The following is a 19,699-nucleotide window of genomic DNA, read 5'->3' as shown; positions in this document are numbered from 1 at the left end:
CTATAGTGGTGGCATTGTACCAACCTCTGATTCATTTTGCAAATGTATTTTTTAACACTGACACGCCAAAAATAAACTATGTCAACACATACCCCACAGAGCGAGGGTGCGCAGGCATACACACACACACACACACACACACACACACACACACACACACACCCATGGTGACACACACACACACATACACACCCATGGTGAGAACACACACACATACCCATGGTCAGACACACACACACACCCACACACACACACACACACACACACACACACACACACACACACACACACACACACACACACACACACACACACACACACACACACACACACACACACTACTAGAGTGAGTAATTAACTGAACACTCTAACCATAAATTCAAACAACTCCAAATAAATGCCTACAGAAGTTTTTTCACTACAAGTTTAACACATTTTTGTCTGTCCTTCCATGAGGTTGCTCTCTGTTTGCAAGTGTCTGTCCAAAATCCACTTTGACAAACAATCTCACACACCCCATCTCTTTCTACTATACATATTCTACTACTCCAGACTGTGTGTGTGTGTGTGGCTGGCAGCGAACCCACTGACATCATAGCTGTTCACTCCTAAGCGGTTGAGTGACGGTGGGTTTTTCTCCACCCCCGCCAACAAACACACATGCACGCTCCCTCTCGGGGAGTCCCACATTAGACATGAAGCTGCCGTTTGTGCGTGCTGGGCAACTTTCAGCACCCTGCCTGCACAGCCGCCCTCTATACCTCTCTCCATCCACCCCTCCCTCTCTTCCTCCTATCCCCCACGCCACCACGAAGATTGGGGTCAAGCACTAAGCCAGACACTGAGGCCACATCGTACCACCAACACACGCGCACACACACACTTGCTAACGCAACTCTACCTACCCTGTGTTGTGCCCACCAGAAAGATGCCCTTGGGACTGATCTGAAACCAGCTAGGATCCATCATAATGGTCAAGAAATCCCCCAACCTGATGGTGGATCTGATCTTATGAACAACAACTCCCTCCAGCGCTGACGCCACTCACGGTGGGCTTTAGTAGCTCTTACCATCACTCTCTCTCTCTCCCCTCCCCCTAGGTGTATTTTCTCTACCAGCATGATGATTTACAAAGCAAGGCTATACGGTTGACATGCTAAAACACATAAATGTGTATAATCCAGAATGGATAAACGTATTAAACATTATTTATGTACACACGGACCCCTGGTGTTTAAGGGGGGGCAGTGACGAGAGGAGTGCCTACTGTTTGTGTGTGTGTGTGTGAGAGGTACTGTGAGAACCCATTCATAGCATACTGGAGTAAAAACACTTTTAGTTTCATGCTTCATTTATTCACTTTAATACAAAGTTAATCTACTGGAAGAAGTGTGGCCTTAGAGTGAGAAGACACACACACACACACACACACACACACACACACACACAGACACACACACACACGCACTGATGGAGAAGAGAGAGCTGTTTTACGTGTGTGTGTGTCTACTCACCTCCGCAGCTGTAGTGTGTGTGTGTAGCGCGGACCTGTTGCAGCAAGCGCTCCATAGCCTCTATGTGCCCTCTTCTCCTGGGCTCACGACCATCACTCTCCCTCCAGTCTAAAGGTTAGGGGGTAGGGGTCAGGTTTTGGGAGTTAGGGGGTAGTCAACTGTAAGTGCTGTTAATGTAAAGTGGAAACGTCTAGGAGCAACAACGTTTCTCAGCCATGAAGTGGTAGGCCACACAAATCAAACCAAATTTTATTGGTCACATACACATATTTAACAGATGTTATTGGTCACATACTTATATTTAACAGATGTTATTGATCACATACACATATTTAACAGATGTTATTGATCACATACACATATTTAACAGATGTTATTGGTCACATACACATATTTAACAGATGTTATTGGTCACATACACATATTTAACAGATGTTATTGATCACATACACATATTTAACAGATGTTATTGATCACATACACATATTTAACAGATGTTATTGGTCACATACACATATTTAACAGATGTTATTGGTCACATACACATATTTAACAGATGTTATTGATCACATACACATATTTAACAGATGTTATTGATCACATACACATATTTAACAGATGTTATTGGTCACATACACATATTTAACAGATGTTATTGGTCACATACACATATTTAACAGATGTTATTGATCACATACACATATTTAACAGATGTTATTGGTCACATACACATATTTAACAGATGTTATTGGTCACATACACATATTTAACAGATGTTATTGGTCACATACTTATATTTAACAGATGCTATTGATCACATACACATATTTAACAGATGTATATTTAACAGATGCTATTGATCACATCACATACACTTATATTTAACAGATGCTATTGATCACATACACATATTTAACAGATGTTATTGGTCACATACTTATATTTAACAGATGTTATTGATCACATACACATATTTAACAGATGTTATTGGTCACATACACATATTTAACAGATGTTATTGATCACATACACATATTTAACAGATGTTATTGGTCACATACACATATTTAACAGATGTTATTGGTCACATACACATATTTAACAGATGTTATTGGTCACATACTTATATTTAACAGATGTTATTGGTCACATACACATATTTAACAGATGTTATTGGTCACATACTTATATTTAACAGATGTTATTGGTCACATACACATATTTAACAGATGTTATTGATCACATACACATATTTAACAGATGTTATTGATCACATACACATATTTAACAGATGTTATTGATCACATACACATATTTAACAGATGTTATTGGTCACATACACATATTTAACAGATGTTATTGGTCACATACACATATTTAACAGATGTTATTGGTCACATACATATTTTATATTTAACAGATGTTATTGGTCACATACACATATTTAACAGATGTTATTGATCACATACTTATATTTAACAGATGTTATTGGTCACATACTTATACATATTTAACAGATATTTATTGATCACATACACATATTTAACAGATGTTATTGGTCACATACACATATTTAACAGATGTTATTGGTCACATACACATATTTAACAGATGTTATTGATCACATACACATATTTAACAGATGTTATTGGTCACATACACATATTTAACAGATGTTATTGGTCACATACACATATTTAACAGATGTTATTGCGGTTGTAGCTTAATGCTTGTGTTCCTAGCTTCAACAGTACAGTAATATCTAACAATTCACAACAATACACACAAATCTAAAAGTAAAAAAAATGGAATTAAGAAATAAATATTAGGACGAGCAATGTCGGAGTGGCATTGATGCTCACAGAACGGGACCGCCGAATGCTGAAGCGCGTTGTGTGTAAAAATCGTCTGTCCTCGGTGGCAACACTCACTACCGAATTCCAAACTGCCTCTGGAAGCTACGTCACCACAAGAACTGTTCGTCGGGAGCTTCGGCCATGGAAATGGGTTTCCATGGCCGAGCAGCCGCACACAAGTTTTAGATCACCTTGCACAATGCCAAGCGTCGGCTGGAGTGGTGTAAAGCTCGCTGCCATTGGACTCTGGAGCAGTGGAAACGTGTTCTCTGGAGTTATGAATCATGCTTCAACATCTGGCAGTCTGACGGACAAATATGGGTTTGGCAGGTGCCAGTAGAACGCTACCTGCCCCAATGCATAGCGCCAACCCTAAAGTTTGGTGGAGGAGGAATAATGGTCTGGGGCTGTTTTTCATGGTTCGGGCTAGGGCCCTTAGTTCCAGGGAAGGGAAATCTTATCGCTACAGAATATAATGACATTCCAGACAATTCCTAACATTTCAATTGGGCTCCCGAATGGCACAGTGGCCTATGACACTGAATCTCAGTGCAAGTGCAAGAGGCATCACCTGGTTCAAATCCAGACTGCATCACATCTGGCCATGATTGGGAGTCCCATTGGGCGGCGCACAACTGGCCCAGTGTTGTCTGGGGTAGGCTGTCATTATAAATAAGAATTTGTTCTTAACTGACTTGCCCAGTTAAATAAAGGTTAAATAAAATAAAATAACATAAATGCTGTGCTTCCAACCTTGTGGCAACAGTTTGGGGAAGGCCCTTTCCTGTTTCAGCATGACAATGCCCCAGTGCACAAAGCGAGGTCCATACAGAAATGGTTTGTTGAGATCGGTGTGGAAGAACTTGACTGGCCTGCACAGAGCCCTGACCACAACCCCATCGAACACCTGAGCCAGACCTAATTGCTCGACTTCACTAATACTCTTGTGGCTGAATAGAAGCAAGCCCTCACAGTTCCAACATCTAATGGAAAACCTTCCCGGGGGGGGGGCAACTCCATACTAATGCCCATGATCTTGTAATGAGATGTTTGATGAGCAGGTGTTCTCATCGAACATCAGCTTTGCAGAGTGTGCAAAGCTATCATCAAGGCAAAGAGTGTCTATTTTGAAGAATTTCAAGTATAAAATGTATTTTGACCTTAGGATACATTAGAAACTTGTATTGTCGTAGCCTAGTGGAGACCAATATCTATCTTTTGGTTACTACATGATTCCATATGTGTTATTTCATAGATTTGATGTCTTCACTATTATTCTAAAATGTATAAAATAGTAAAAATAAAGAAAAACCCTTGAATGAGTAGGTGTGTCCAAACTTTTGACTGGTACTGTATGTATACCTGGACAAACTGAGCAATCGGGGGAGAAGGGCTTTGGTCAGGGAGACCAAGAAGCCGATGGTTACTCTGACAGAGCTCCAGAGTTCCTCGGTGGAGATGAGAGAAGCTTCCAGAAGGACAACCATCTCTGTAGCACTCCACCAATTAGGCCTTTATGGTACAGCAGCCAGACGGAAGCCACTCCTCAGTAAAAGGCACATGACAGACCGCTTGGAGTTTGCCAAAAGGTACCTAAAAGACTCTCAGACCATGAGACACAAGATTCTCTGGTCTGATGAAACCAAGATTGAAGTCTTTGGCCTGATTGCCAAGTGTCGCATCTGGAGGAACCCCAAATAACATCTCTGTGCAGTGACGCTCCCCATCCGACCTGACAGAGCTTGAGAGGATCTGCAGAGAAGACTGGGAGAAACTCCCCATAACTACATCCCTGGAGGCTGAAGTTAAACGCCTAGCTGCGGATTTGAAAAAGGTGAAGGAGAGCTGTGTGAGTTTAGAGGGATTCTCTCGCCGCAATAATCTGAGACTTGTATCGGTCGCAGAGTCCGCGGAAATGCATCACGCCACGGATTTCGTTTCAGGGCTGCTGAAGGATGTTCTTGCCTTAGATGAAAAGCCCCTGATTGATTGAGCCCACCGGTCGCTGCGCCCAAAGCCCCGGGATGGGGAGAGGCCCCGTGACATTATTCTTCGAGTGCACTTTTTTCATGAGAAGATGGAGATCCTCCGACGAGCCCGCAATACCACTCTGAGCTTTCAAGGATAGAGCTTCTCCATCTACCAGGACTACTCTCCCACTGTTTCCAGGCAGCGCGCAGCTTTCAGACAGGCCAAACGAGTACTTCGGGACCATCCAAGTGTGAAGTATGGACTGCGATTCCCGGCCCGTTTATGGATATCTCATGAGGGTAAAGACTACACATTTGAATCTCCGGATGAGGCTATGGCTCACATTCAACGTCACATCAAGAAGTCTTGAATATGCTCACAATTCAGCAACTGTTGCTTGCGAACTGTGGATAGTAAGTAACCCACCTGTGGTACAATTATGTTTAGATATAACAGGCTAGTCTTATATAGTTGGCGAAACTATTCAGGCTTATTTGATGTGATCTAATGTTTTGATCATCTAGTGTGCGTGCCTTATCTCACTCACGTATTTAGTTTGTTTACACATTGTCTCAGTGACTCAAAATATTTGTTTACTGCATCCGTTTGCATTGACCCAGTAAACAGTAAATGTCTCCCGAGGCTACACGGTTTTTGGGGCCTCACTTTAATTTTAAAAGTTTTGAGCGTCATTTATGCCCAGCAAACGTTCAACGTTGCGCACACGTAGTTTTTTGGTATTGGTTGTAAGCTGTCTCAGCGTCAACTAGACTACTATTATAATTACTATTATTTTTGATTGTCTTACTACGATTTCCTTACTTCAAATTAGATTTGTGGCTGAGAGCCTTTATACATTTGATTTATTTTCTCTCTTAATGCCTGTTATAAGACTGGGAATACAATTATATACATCTACAGGTGGTGCTTTTGTCATTCCGTTTGCACAAGGGATTCGCCTTTTTTTTATTTGAACCCCCCATACAAATCTTTCTTTTTGCTGCTTGATCCACTAACAAAACGCGACTTTAAAGAGCGGGACTGTGGGTTTAGGTTTAAGACCGCACTCTCACAGACATACTATGCGAAGAGAACATGTTCTATTTAGGTTGTACCTCGTTTGGGGAGGTATTGTCTGGGATGGGGGGAGAGGGTGGGGGGCAGGTTGAATTGTTCAGTTCTAATGTTGTCATTCTGTCTTTTTTTCTGTTTTTTTTCTTTACTTTTTCCAAACATTTACCACCGTACATTATTACACTGAGACAAGTTATTCTGGGGGTTTTGGGCGCTCATTGCTTTTCCATTCTATGCTCTAATGACAGGGTTGAATAACGGAAATGCCCAGAGGGGCCGAAATAATGCGATCAAGTACATTTCTTGGAACACCAAAGGGGTTAACAACCCGGTGAAGCGTAAGAGGGTGTTGACACACTTAAAGGGTTTGAATGCAAATATTGCATTTCTACAAGAGACTCACTTGAGAACTGGTGAGCATTTTAGGATGCGTAAGGACTGGGTTGGTCAAGTGTTCCACTCAAACTTTCATAGTAAATCAAGAGGTGCTGCTATTCTGGTTGATAAAGCTACTCCCTTTGTAGCTTCTGAGGTTATTGCTGATCCTAAGGGATGATACGTCATAGTAACCGGTGAACTGTTTTCTACCCCTCTTGTTTTGGCTAGTGTTTATGCTCCCAATTGGGATGACACAAGTTTCATTACTTCCTTTCTGTCTGCTATTCCCAATTTAGATTCTCATTTGTTGATTTTAGGGGGGGATTTCAACTGTAAAATGTCCCCAGTTCTTGACAAGTCCTCACAAACAAATACAGGCCCATCTAAATGCGCCCTACTTATTCAATCCTTTCTTCAGAAATATGCTATGTTTGAGGCCTGGCGTTTCCTACATCCTACAGATAGACAGTATTTCTTTTATTCTCATGTTCATCAAACATACTCCCCGATTGATTACTTCTTTTTGGACAAAAAACTTCTGCCTAACCTTCAGCAGTGTACTTACGAGAGGCCTTACGTTTAATCCCACAAATAAGGACCCCGTCTGGTGCCACCACAGTTATCCATAAAGAGATCAATGATCAATTTAAACAATTTTACTCTGCGCTATACACCTCTGAATCCCCTCAAGACCCTTTGCTGATTGACTCCTTCTTTAATGGCTTGAATATGCCTTCAATTGATACAGACTCCCAACACTATCTAGAAGAAGAATTTACGCTTGAGGAGATTGCAACAGCAGTGTCCGCAATGAAAAGTGGTAAATCACCGGGTCCGGACGGTTTTCCAACCGAATTTTACAGGACGTTTTCTGGTCTGCTTTGCCCATTCTTGTCTCGACTATTTGCAGAGTGCCTTAATACTTCAAAGCTACCGCCTAGTCTTTATCAGGCTTAAATTTCATTACTACTAAAGAAAAACAAAGACCCCCTGGAATGTGGATCCTATCGCCCAATCTCGCTTTTAAACTGTGATTACAAAATCCTACCTAAGCTTTTAGCCATCCGTATGGAAGGCTTGCTGCACCAAGTAATACAGTCTGACCAGACTGGCTTTGTGAGAAATAGGCATTTATTTTTCAATATTAGGCGCCTTATGAATATACTGTACGCCCCAGCGTCGGAGGACCCGGAGGTGGTGGTCTCACTTGATGCCGAAAAAGCGTTTGACCGCATTGAGTGGGATTACCTAACAGCTGCCCTTTATAGATTTGGCTTTGGCCCCAAATTCATTGTGTGGATAAAGATTCTTTATTTTTCCCCCATGGCTTCGGTACGGACTAATAACTTGTCCTCTGACTATTTTCCCTTGCACCTTGGATCCAGAGAGGGTTGCCCACTCTCCCCCTTGTTGTTTGCTTTGGCAATCGAACCTCTCGCCATTGCACTACGCTCTAATGATGCCATTCAAGGCATAATCAGGGTGGGCTGGGAGCAGAAAGTCTCGCTATATGCTGACGACCTCCTTTTGTTTATCTCCAACCCCGATACCTCATTGCCACGTGCCCTATCTGTTCTTAAAAAGTTTGGATCAATCTCAGGGTACAAGCTGAATCTAGGCAAGAGTGAGCTTTTTCCGGTAAACAAGGCTGCTTTAAAGTGCTCTTTTAAAGTTCTCAGTTTAGGATTGTCCGGGATCAATTCACTTACTTGACAAGTGACAAGGAAATATTCAAATTTGTTTCAGGAAAACTTTGTTGCTCTAGCAGACAGATTGAAACAATCTTTTACTTTTTGGAATTCGCTACCCCTTTCTCTTATCGGAAGGATTAATGTCATTAAAATGAATGTGTTGCCCAAATTTTTATATTTATTTCAATGTTTACCCATTTTTATTCCAAAATCTTTTTTTATTTCACTGGATCAAACATTCATGCATTTTATTTGGGATGGCAAGGTACCACGGATTGGTAGAAAACATTTACAGAAGCCTAGGTCATTGGGGGTTTAGCTCTACCAAATTTTCAGACATACTACTGGGCTGCGAATTTCAGAGCCGTTCTGTACTGGCTGCAGACTGATCCTACTGGCCCTAGACCACTCTGGGTCCAGATGGAGTCTGAATCGTGTAAACCTGCAGCACTTTCCTCTGTGCTGTGCTCGTCTCTCCCAGTGTCCCTAGGCAAAAGGTGTGTCAACCCAATTGTAAAGCAGTCTCTTAAAATTTGGAATCAGTTCCGTTTAGCCTTTAGCCTCCGATGCTTTTCTCTATCAGGCCCAATCAATCAGAACATTTTATTTCCTCCATCTTTGAATGATGGGGCTTTTGGCATTTGGCACTCACTAGGCCTCTCCTCGCTAGCCCAATTATTCTTTGATGATACATTTGCCTCTTTTTCTCAGCTGCAGGAAAAGTTCAATCTCCCCCAATCCCACTTTTTCCGCTATCTCCAGACTAGGAACTTTGTCAGAGCTAACACACCTGGATTTCCCAATAGGCCTGCGAATACAGCTATAGAGAGCATCTTGGAGCTGAACAAGCTTCCTAGGGGCGCAATTTCAGATGTATATGCAATCATTCATGACTTACAGAACCCTTCTTTGGTGCCTTTAAAGACTCGATGGGAAAAGGATTTGGGGGAGGAACTTGGGGAAGACGCCTGGGAATCTGTGCTGCACAGGGTGCACTCGTCCTCTTTTAGCACTAGACACAGCCTCATTCAATTCAAGGTGGTTCACCGTATCCACTGGTCGGGGGCCAAACTTGGAAGAATATTCTCTGATTTTGATCCTACCTGTGTCAGATGTAAAGTGGAACCAGCCACACTGTTGCATATGTTTTGGGGCTGTCAAAAACTGTCAGGTTTCTGGGAATTAATATTTAAATGTTTCTCTGATATATATGACACTGTTATAGATCCGTCTCCCCTTACAGCCCTTTTTGGAGTACTGCCCATGGTACCCCCTATCAAGAATCCAGTCGGACACTGTTGCTTATACAACTTTTTTAGCTAGACGGCTAATACTACAGAACTGGAAGATGGCAGCTCCCCCATCTTATAAATATTGGGTGAGGGATGTGTTGTGCTCTCTGAAACTAGAAAAAATTCAATTCAATTCATGTGGGAACCCCAAACTGTTTGATGAGGCTTGGGCTCCATTCCGGTCTTACTTTAAACAGTCCATCCTCTGATGGCATTCCAATTAATACTAAAATAAGTCTGTGACTTAAGGGTTGGAGGAGCTTCGCTCTGTGTTTTTGCTGGGGGGGGCATTAAGGTCCATGTGCTTATTGATTGTGATCCGCAGATGCCTTGTTCATCTTGCCCGGGCAGAGACTGAAGTGTGAGCTTGTTTTTCCCAGTTATTTTTACATTTTGTTCACGCCTACATGAATAATCATTCTATTTTATTTTATTTTTAAATTTTAAAGCATTGTAAACTTTTTTTTTGATCCAGTGGATGGTCGGTCTGTGGCCATGACTCTCTGTGAGTGGTTGCATTTCTCCACCCTTATCCCTTGACTGTTTACAGGAACAATGGTGAGGTGTTTGCTCTGTCCCTGTACTATAGATTGCCCTTTAACCTCTATAGCCTTCTGCCTGGTGTGTTTAACTTGTCTAAAGTATGGTATCTTTAAAGCTATTTTTTTATTTGTATTTTTATTTTTATTTTTTTTCTAGTTGAGTATATTATATTTATTGCTTTGTCTTGTCTGTGTGTGTGTGTAAAACTTAATAAACAGAGTTTTAAAAAAAAAGTAAAAAAAACAAAAAAAGTATTATTATTATTTAATTGCTATTATTATTTAGAAGTAGTTGCCATATTATTCCTGTTACTAAGTATTGTTTTTTTGTTTTTTTGGACACTCGTAAACGAGAAGGTACATCTCAAGAGATTTCTTTCTGCAAAATTTCAAATAAATAAATATAAACAATAAATACAGTGGTCAACATCTCACTAGTAAACACATACTGTACAAACATCAACTTTAACCACTCTCAATTCATTCTCAGAAGCTCATCTCTAAACCGCAGTAGTAGTTCTGTTCGGGTTCATTCTCTCAGCACTACACATGTACAGTTCACACATTCAAACAGACCTCTGTCAACGCAGTTTGAACCAATTTGTGATTCATACTGTATAAAGTGTACTTTGGTTTGAAGAAGATATTTTATTAGATTTGTCATCTAAGCGGTTCCAAAACATCTCCTGACTCAGTATTTACTTATTACCCTTTTTCCCTCTCTCACTCTGTTTTTCTTTCCACCTCTCTCTGTTATTTGTTCACATTTTTCTTTTTATGTCTTATTTTGTTCTGGGACACCCTCTCCAAGGCTGATCTGAGTGAATGGTTAGAAGGAGAGTCCTAACTGTGTTGTCAAATATATGCTTTAGTTAAAGGTGTCAATTGTAGCTGAGGACTGTAGTGCATTACAGATGTTGGATCTTTTGTCACAGAGAATTTTCCTGCTGCATCAGGAAATTCAAATGAGCCTCGTGAGTGTCTGAAAATGAGCAAATCTCTTTTGGTCCATGCAGGGGCAGTTGAGTCATTGGAAACAGGGATTGCTATCAAAATCATTTTCTCTCTCGCTCACACAAACGTTAGGACAAGGCTCTATTACTGCAAGATTCAAATGTACAAAAATGTATCTTTTGCCCTCAGAACAGCCTCAATTTGTCAGGTCATGGAATCTACAAGGTGTTGAAAGCGTTCAACAGGGATGCTGGCCAATGTTGACTCCAATGCTTCCCACAGTTGTGTAAAGTTGTCTGATAGTGGATCTCTACTCCGATTAGCTCATTCCATCTCATCCCACAGATTCCATTGGATTGAGATCTGGTGATTGGACAGGCCACTTGCAGTAAGTTGAATTCACTGTCATTTCCGTGGAACCATTCCTGGACAATCCTAGCCTTGTGTCATGGGGCATTATCCTGCTGGGAAAAAATTAATTCACAGATGTATACACTGCTGCCATGAAGGGATGCACCTGATTGGTAATGATGTTTAGCTATCCTGTGGCATTCAAATGTAGCTCCACTTTTATCAAGGGGCCCAATGTGTGCCATGAAAACACACCCCACACCATCACATCACCACCACTATCCTGCAATGATGACAGGCAGCATGATTGATGCATGTACTCGTGGTTTTCTCCATACCCTAGTCCTCCCATCAGCATGAAACAGCAGGAACCAGGATGCATCAGACCAGGCAATGTTTTTCCAATTCTCCCGTGTTCAGTGTTTTCATTCCTTAGCCCACTGCAACGGCAGTTTCTTGTTTTCTTCTGAAAGAAGTAGAACTCTATAAGGTCATCTGTTGCCATACCCAGTTCATGTCAAGGTACGTCGAGTTGTGCATTCTTTTATTGGTCTTTGGGCGCCAATGTTGTACTGGACTGCCAGTTGACTAACTGTGGCCCGTCTGTTGCTCTGCACATTTCATGTCAGCCTCGTTTGTCCTCGTTGATCAATGACCCATTTTTCGACCACTGACCTGCCATTGGCTGGATGTCCTTTGGGTGGTGGACCATTCTTGATACACACTTTTGTCTTGCTCATTCACCATCTGAATGGCACATATACACAATCCATATCAGAACTGTCTCAAGGCTTACAAATATTTCTTTAACCTGTCTCCTCCCATGCATCTGGATTTAACAGCTGACATCATTAAGGGATCATAGCTTTTACCTGGATTCACCTAGTCAGTCTGTCATGGACACTCATTACAGTCAGTGTATAGCATAATAACACAAGATAGATATTGGTCTCTACTAGGCTACGACAAAACAAGTTTCAAATGTATCTTCAGGTCAAAATTAAGTTCAATAGTGGCCTGGGGTGGTGTAGTGGTTAGGGACACTTCCATCAGTGCGCACATACAGTATGGGCCTACCATGTTGGCGTGGGTTTGATTCCAGCCAATGTCCTTCTGGCACAAATAACTCCACCCCACCTGATTAACTGGATTTACTTTGACATTTCAAATATGTGTAATATATGTGTAATGCCATCAGGGGGTACGCAAAATAAAAATGTGATTCACATTTTATTTTTAAATAATTATTTTTAAATAATTGCATTTCTGTTAGTCACATGTCTGTGGAACTTGTTCAGTTTATGTCTCAGTCATTGAATCTTGTTATGTTCATACAAATATTTACACATGTTAAGTTTGCTGAAAATAAACACAGTTGAGAGGTAGAGTTTCTTTTTTTGCTGAGTTTATATTCAAAGTGCAGGACAAAATTGAGGCTATGATGAAGAAGCTGGTGCTCTTCTCTGTATTATTTTTTTACCTTTATTTTACCATGCAAGTTAGTTCAGAACAAATTCTTATTTTCAATGACGGCCTAGGAACAGTTGGTTAACTGCATTGCTCAGGGGCAGAACGACATATTTTTACCTTGTCAGCTCAGGGATTTGATCTTGAAACCTTTCGGTTACTAGTCCAACGCTCTAACCACTAGGCTACCTGCCGACCCTACACTCTAACCACTAGGCTACCTGCCGACCCTACACTCTAACCACTAGGCTTCCTGCCGACCCTACACTCTAACCACTAGGCTTCCTGCCAACCCTACACTCTAACCACTAGGCTTCCTGCCGACCCTACACTCTAACCACTAGGCTACCTGCCGACCCTACACTCTAACCACTAGGCTTCCTGCCGACCCTACACTCTAACCACTAGGCTACCTGCCGACCCTACACTCTAACCACTAGGCTACCTGCCGACCCTACACTCTAACCACTAGGCTACCTGCCGACCCTACACTCTAACCACTAGGCTACCTGCCGACCCTACACTCTAACCACTAGGCTACCTGCCGACCCTACACTCTAACCACTAGGCTACCTGCCGACCCAACACTCTAACCACTAGGCTACCTGCCGACCCTACACTCTAACCACTAGGCTACCTGCCGACCCTACACTCTAACCACTAGGCTACCTGCAGACCCAACACTCTAACCACTAGGTTACCTGCCGACCCTACACTCTAACCACTAGGCTACCTGCCGACCCTACACTCTAACCACTAGGCTACCTGCCTCCCCAAGGACAACACAGGTTTTTCCATCATTGTATGATTTTTTTGTGTGCAAATTAACTCAAGCTTACGGACAATGTCAAATGTGATATAGCGAAGCACCTGAGTGAGTTGGGTGAGCAATTACACAGGTACTTTCCCGAAACGGACGACACAAACAACTGGATTCATTATCCCTTTCATGCCCTGACTCCAGTCCACCTACCGATACCTGAACAAGAGAGCCTCATTGAAATTGCAACAAGCGGTTCTGTGAAAATCTTATTTAATCAGAAGCCCCTGCCAGATTTCTGAATACGGCTGCACTCAGAGTATCCTGCCTTGGCAAATCGCATTGTTAAGACACTGACGCACTTTGCAACCACCTACCTTTGTGAGAGTGGATTCTCAGCCCTCACTAGAATGAAAACTAAATACAGGCACAGACTGTCTGTGGAATATGATTTAAGATGGAGACTCTCTCCAATACAACATTGCAGAGTTATGTGCATCCTTTCAAGCACACCCTTCTCATTAACCTGTGGTGAGTAATTCACAATTTTCAATGAACAAATAAGGTTTTATATGTAGGATGGTTAAAGAAAGAGCAAAATGATTGATTATTATTATATTATTATTTGTGCTCTGGTCCTATAAGAGCTCTTTGTCACTTACCACAAGCCGGGTTGTGACAAAAACTCACACTCATTCTTATGTTTAATAAATGTATTGTATATTGTGTGGCAGGCTTACAATGATGGCAAAAAACAACATTTGAGAGTGCGCTGACCCCGGTGTTGGAGGGGGTACAAAGCTGGAGGTTGAATGTTTGAAGGGGTACGAGACTATAAAATGTTTGGGAACCACTGATCTAGTGCCTACATATAAGCTACATTCTGTACGCTGCCCGTTAGCCTATCCATTGTCACCGCTGAGAGTACTAGGAATACTGATGATATGTGCATCGTTTTTATTATGTTGCTTTAAGCCTTCCCCAAACCATAACCCTAACATTAAGCACTAGTAATTCATGCTTAAACTGTTAACCTTTGAGTTGTTTCTGTTTTAACCCTGTAACCACACACAATTAAACCTGCAACCAGGCGGAATTAATGCATCAAAAATAGACGATCATTCATGAGTCAAACGGCATTGGGCCAGATTCGAATCCATGCTGAGGTATATGTGTGCCGGGGTCAGTGAGTGTAACCGCTGGACCACACAGGCACAGAAGAAATCAATAATTCATTCTGCCTATTGCTTGACTTCAACATACACTGAGTATACAAAATAGTAAGAAAACCTGCTCTTTCCATCAATCAATCAAATGTATTAATAAAGCCCTTTTTACAGCAGCAGTTGTCACAAAGTGTTTATACAGAAACCAAACCTAAAACCCCAGAGAGCAATGCAGATGTAGAGGCACGGTGGCTAGGAAAAACACCCTTTCCATGACATAGACTGACCAGGTGAATCCAGGTGAAAGCGATGATCCCATATTGATGTCACTTGTTAAATCCACTTCAATCGGTGTAGATGAAGGGGGAAGAAACAAGTTAAAGAAGGATTTCTAAAGCCTTGAGACAATTGAGACATGGATTGTGTGTGTCACATTCAGAGAGAGGGTGAATGGGCAAGACACAAGATTGCAGTACCTTTGAACGGGGTATGGTAGTAGGTGCCAGGTGCACGGTCTGTGTCAAGAACTGCAACACTGCATAACCAAAAGGACATCGAGCCAACTTGACAAAACTAAGATGGTGCCGACAGATATGACAGATCTGCTTCTAGCTCCTAAGCAACTTTGCAGTATTTCGTTTTTTTGTATTATTTCTTACATTATTAGCCCAGAATTTTTTTGTGTTATTACTTACAGCCGGAAATAATGTTTGGATATCAGAGCGGCGGTAACTCACCAGCATTACGACCAGGAATACGACTTTCTCGAATTGGATATTTTGTTTGTACTGTACCCCACTGTGGTACCCCTGTACCACACTTTTCCAGACGCTGCTCCAAAACACTGCCAGTGGAGAAGAGGTATCCAGAGTGAACTTCTCGTCTGACTCAGGAGGTGTGTACACCATCCACTGCTTCAGAGTATATTACTCACTAACAAAGTAGATGAGCTCAGGGCGAGGATCTCCTTCCAGAGAGACATCAGGGATTGTAACATACTCTGTTTCACGGAAACATGACTCTGTCGGGATATACTGTCCCTGTCCAAACAGCCAGCTGGGTTCTCAGTACATCACGCAGACAGGAATAAAGAACTCTCAGGGAAGAAGAAAGGCGGGGGTGTATGTTTCATGATTAACTACTAATGGTGTGATTGTGATAACATACAGTAATTCAAGTCCTTTTGTCACCCGACCTAGAATACCTCCCAATCAAATGCCAACCGTATTACCTCCCAAGATAATTAACTTTGGTTATAGTCACAGCCGTGTATATTCCCCCTCAAGCCGATACCATGACGGCCCTCAAGGAACTACACTGGACTTAATGCAAACTGGAAACCACATATCCTGAGGCTGCATTAATTGTAGCTGGGGATTTTAACAAAGCAAATTTGAGGAAAACACTACCGGTTCTATCAGCTGTGAGAGCAGCTGTACTGTACCTATACACAGCCAATCTGTAAATAGCACACCCGACTACCCCATCCCCATATTAATACTTACCCTCTTGCTCTTTTGCACCCCAGTATCTCTACTTGCACATCATTATCTGCACATCTATCACTCCAGTATTAATGCTAAATTGTAATTATTTTCACCTCTAGGGCCTATTTATTGCCTACCTCCCTAATCTTCTACATTTGCACTCACTGTACATAGAGTTTCCTATTTTTCTTTTCTGGTATTGATTGTACCTTTGTTTATGTGTAACTGTGTTGTTTTTGTCACACTGCTTTGCTTTATCTTGGCCAGGTCACTGTTATAAATGAGAACTTGTTCTCAACAGGCCTACATGGTTAAACAAAGGTTAAATAAAAAAATAAAACCCATTGACTGTAGTACTCGCTCTGGAAAAACATTGGACCACTGCTACTCAACTTTTCGAAATGCATACAAGGCCCTCCCCCACCCTTCCTTTGGCAAATCAGATCATCAGATTGCTCCTCCCTTCCTATAGGCAGAAGCTCAAACAGGAAATACCCATGCTAAGGTCTATTCAACACTGGTCTGACCAATTGGAATCCAGGCTTCAAGATTGTTTTGATTATGCGAACTGGGATATGTTCTGGTAGCCTCTGAGAGTAATATTGAATAAACGGATATGGTGACTAAGCTCATCAGGAAGTGTATAGGAGATGTTGTACCCACTGTGACTATTAAAACCTACCCAAACCAGAAACCGTGGATAGGTGGCAGCAAACTGAAAGCGCAAATCCCTGCATATAACCATGGCAAGGTGACTGGGAATATGGCGGAATACAAACAGTGTATTTTTTCCCTCCGTACGGCAATCAAACAGGCAAAACGTTAGTACAGAGACAAAGTGGAGTCGCAATTCAACGGCTCAGACACGAGACGTATGTGGTAGGGTTGACAGACAATCACAAACTACAAAGGGATAACCAGCCACATCACAGACACCGATGTCTTGCTTCTGGACAAGCTAAATACCTTCTCCACCAGCTTTGAACATAACACAATGCCACCGAAGTGGCCCGCTACCAAGGTCTGTGGGCTCTCCTCTGTGGCCGACGCGAGTAAGACATTTATGCATGTTAACCCTCGCAAGGCTGACGGTCCAGACGGCATCCCTAGCCGCGTTCTCAGAGCATGCCATATCAGCTGGCTGGAGTGTTTACGGACATGTTCAATCTCTCCCTATCCCAGTCTGTTGTCCCCACTTGCTTCAAGATGTCCACCATTGTTCCTGTACCCAAGAAAGCAAAGGTAACTGAACTAAATGACTATCGCCCTGTAGCACTCACTTCTGTCATCATGAAGTGCTTTGAGAGACTAGTCAAGGAACATATCACCTGTCACCCTAGACCCATTTCAATTTGCTTACCACCCCAATAGATCCACAGACGATGCAATCGCCATCGCACTGCACGCTGCCCTATCCCATCTGGACAAGAGGAATACCTATGTAAGAATTCTGTAAATTGACTATAGCTCAGCATTCCACACCACAGTACCCTCCAAGCTCATCATTAAGGTTAGGGCCCTGGGTCTGAACCCCGCCCTGTGCCCCTGGGACGTGGATTTCCCAATGGGCCGCCCCCAGGTGATGAAGGTAGGAAACAACACCTCCACTTCGCTAATCCTCAACACAGGGGAGCCACAAGGGTGCGTGCTCAGCCACCTGTACTCCCTTTTCACCCATGACTCCGTGGCCACGCACGCCTCCAACTCAATCATCAAGCTTGCAGACGACACAACAGTAGTAGGCCTGATTACCAACAATGACGAGACAGCATATAGGGAGGAGGACAGGGCCCTGGGAGAGTGGTGCCAGGAAAACAACCTCTCACTCAATGTCAACAAAACAAAGGAGCTGATCGTGGACTTCAGGAGACAGCAGAGGGAGCACACCCCTATCCACATCGACGGGACCGCAGTGGAGAACGTGGAAGTGCTTCAAGTCCCTCGGCATACACATCACTGACAATTTGAAATAGTCCACCCACACAGACAGTGTGGTAAAGAAGGCACAATGGTGCCTCTTCAACCTCAGGAGGCTGAAGAAATGTAGCTGTCCCCCCTAAAACCCTTTTTTACAGATACACAATTGAGAGCATCCTGTCAGGCTGTATCACAACCTGGTACAGCAACTGCACCGCCCGCAACTGCAGGGTTCTCCAGAGGGTGGTCGACGCATCACAGGGAGCAAACTCCCTGCCCTCCAGGACACATACAGCACTCGATGTCACAGAAAGGCCAAAAATATCACCAAGGACATCAACAACCCAAGCCAGGGCCTGTTTACCCCACTATCATCCAGAAGGCGAGGTCAGTACAAGTGCATCAAAGCTGTGACCGAGAGACTGAAAAACAGCTTCTATCTCAAGGCCATCAGACTGTTAAATAGCCATCACTAGCTGGCTTCGACCCGTTATGCAACCCTGCACCTTAGAGGCTGCTGCCCTATATACATTTTTATTTGTATTTATTTAACCTTTATTTAACCAGGCAAGTCAGTAAAGAATACATTCTTATTTACAATGATGGCCTACAAAAAGGCAAAAGGCCTCCTGTGGGGAAGGGGGCTGTGATTAAAAATATATATTTTTAAATAAAAATATAGAACAAAACACACAACAAGAGAGACAACACAACACTACATAAAGAGACCTAAGACAACAACATAGCAAGGCAGCAACACATAACACCAACATGATAGCAGCACAAAACATGGTATAAACATTATTAGGCACAGACAACAGCACAAAGGGCAAGAAGGTAGAGACAACAATACATCAAGCAAAGCAGCTCTACATTTGTCAGTAATAGTGTCCATGATGGAGTCTTTGAATGTAGATGGAGATAAAACTGTCCAGTTTGAGTGTTTGTTGCAGCTTGTTCCAGTCGCTAGCTGCAGCGAACTGAAACGAGAAGCGACCCAGGGATGTGTGTGCTTTGGGGACCTTTTTATTTGTATAAATAGGCATCAACCAGTGGGTCTTGCGACGGGTATACAAAGGTTTGTATTTGTATTTATTATTTATTATGGATCCCCATTAGCCAAAGTAGCAGCTACTCTTCCAAGGGTCCAGCAGAATTAAGGCAGTTTATACAATTTCAAAAACATTACAATACATTCACAGATTTCAGAACACACTGTGTGCCCTCAGGCCCCTACTCCACCACTACCACATATCTACAACACACTGTGTGCCCTCAG

At 42.5% G+C, this 19,699-nt stretch overlaps 1 protein-coding gene across 4 annotated transcripts in view; it reads right to left on the bottom strand.

Moving 5' to 3' along the window:
• LOC112257636 (ankyrin repeat and fibronectin type-III domain-containing protein 1) overlaps positions 1–19,699 on the bottom strand; it is a 229,162-nt gene that overhangs the window by 15,257 nt on the left and 194,206 nt on the right. For all 4 annotated transcript variants that reach the window (XM_042326082.1, XM_042326077.1, XM_042326097.1 and 1 more), the window contains one exon: positions 1,515–1,622. In XM_042326082.1, the coding sequence (XP_042182016.1) occupies positions 1,515–1,622 (108 nt within the window). The remainder of the gene's footprint in view (positions 1–1,514; positions 1,623–19,699) is intronic.

This window comes from Oncorhynchus tshawytscha, linkage group LG01 (genome assembly GCF_018296145.1).
Source record: "Oncorhynchus tshawytscha isolate Ot180627B linkage group LG01, Otsh_v2.0, whole genome shotgun sequence".
Taxonomy (NCBI): Eukaryota; Metazoa; Chordata; class Actinopteri; order Salmoniformes; family Salmonidae; genus Oncorhynchus; species Oncorhynchus tshawytscha.
Note: the sequence above shows the minus strand (reverse complement) of the source record. Positions and strands in the feature narration are given on the sequence as shown.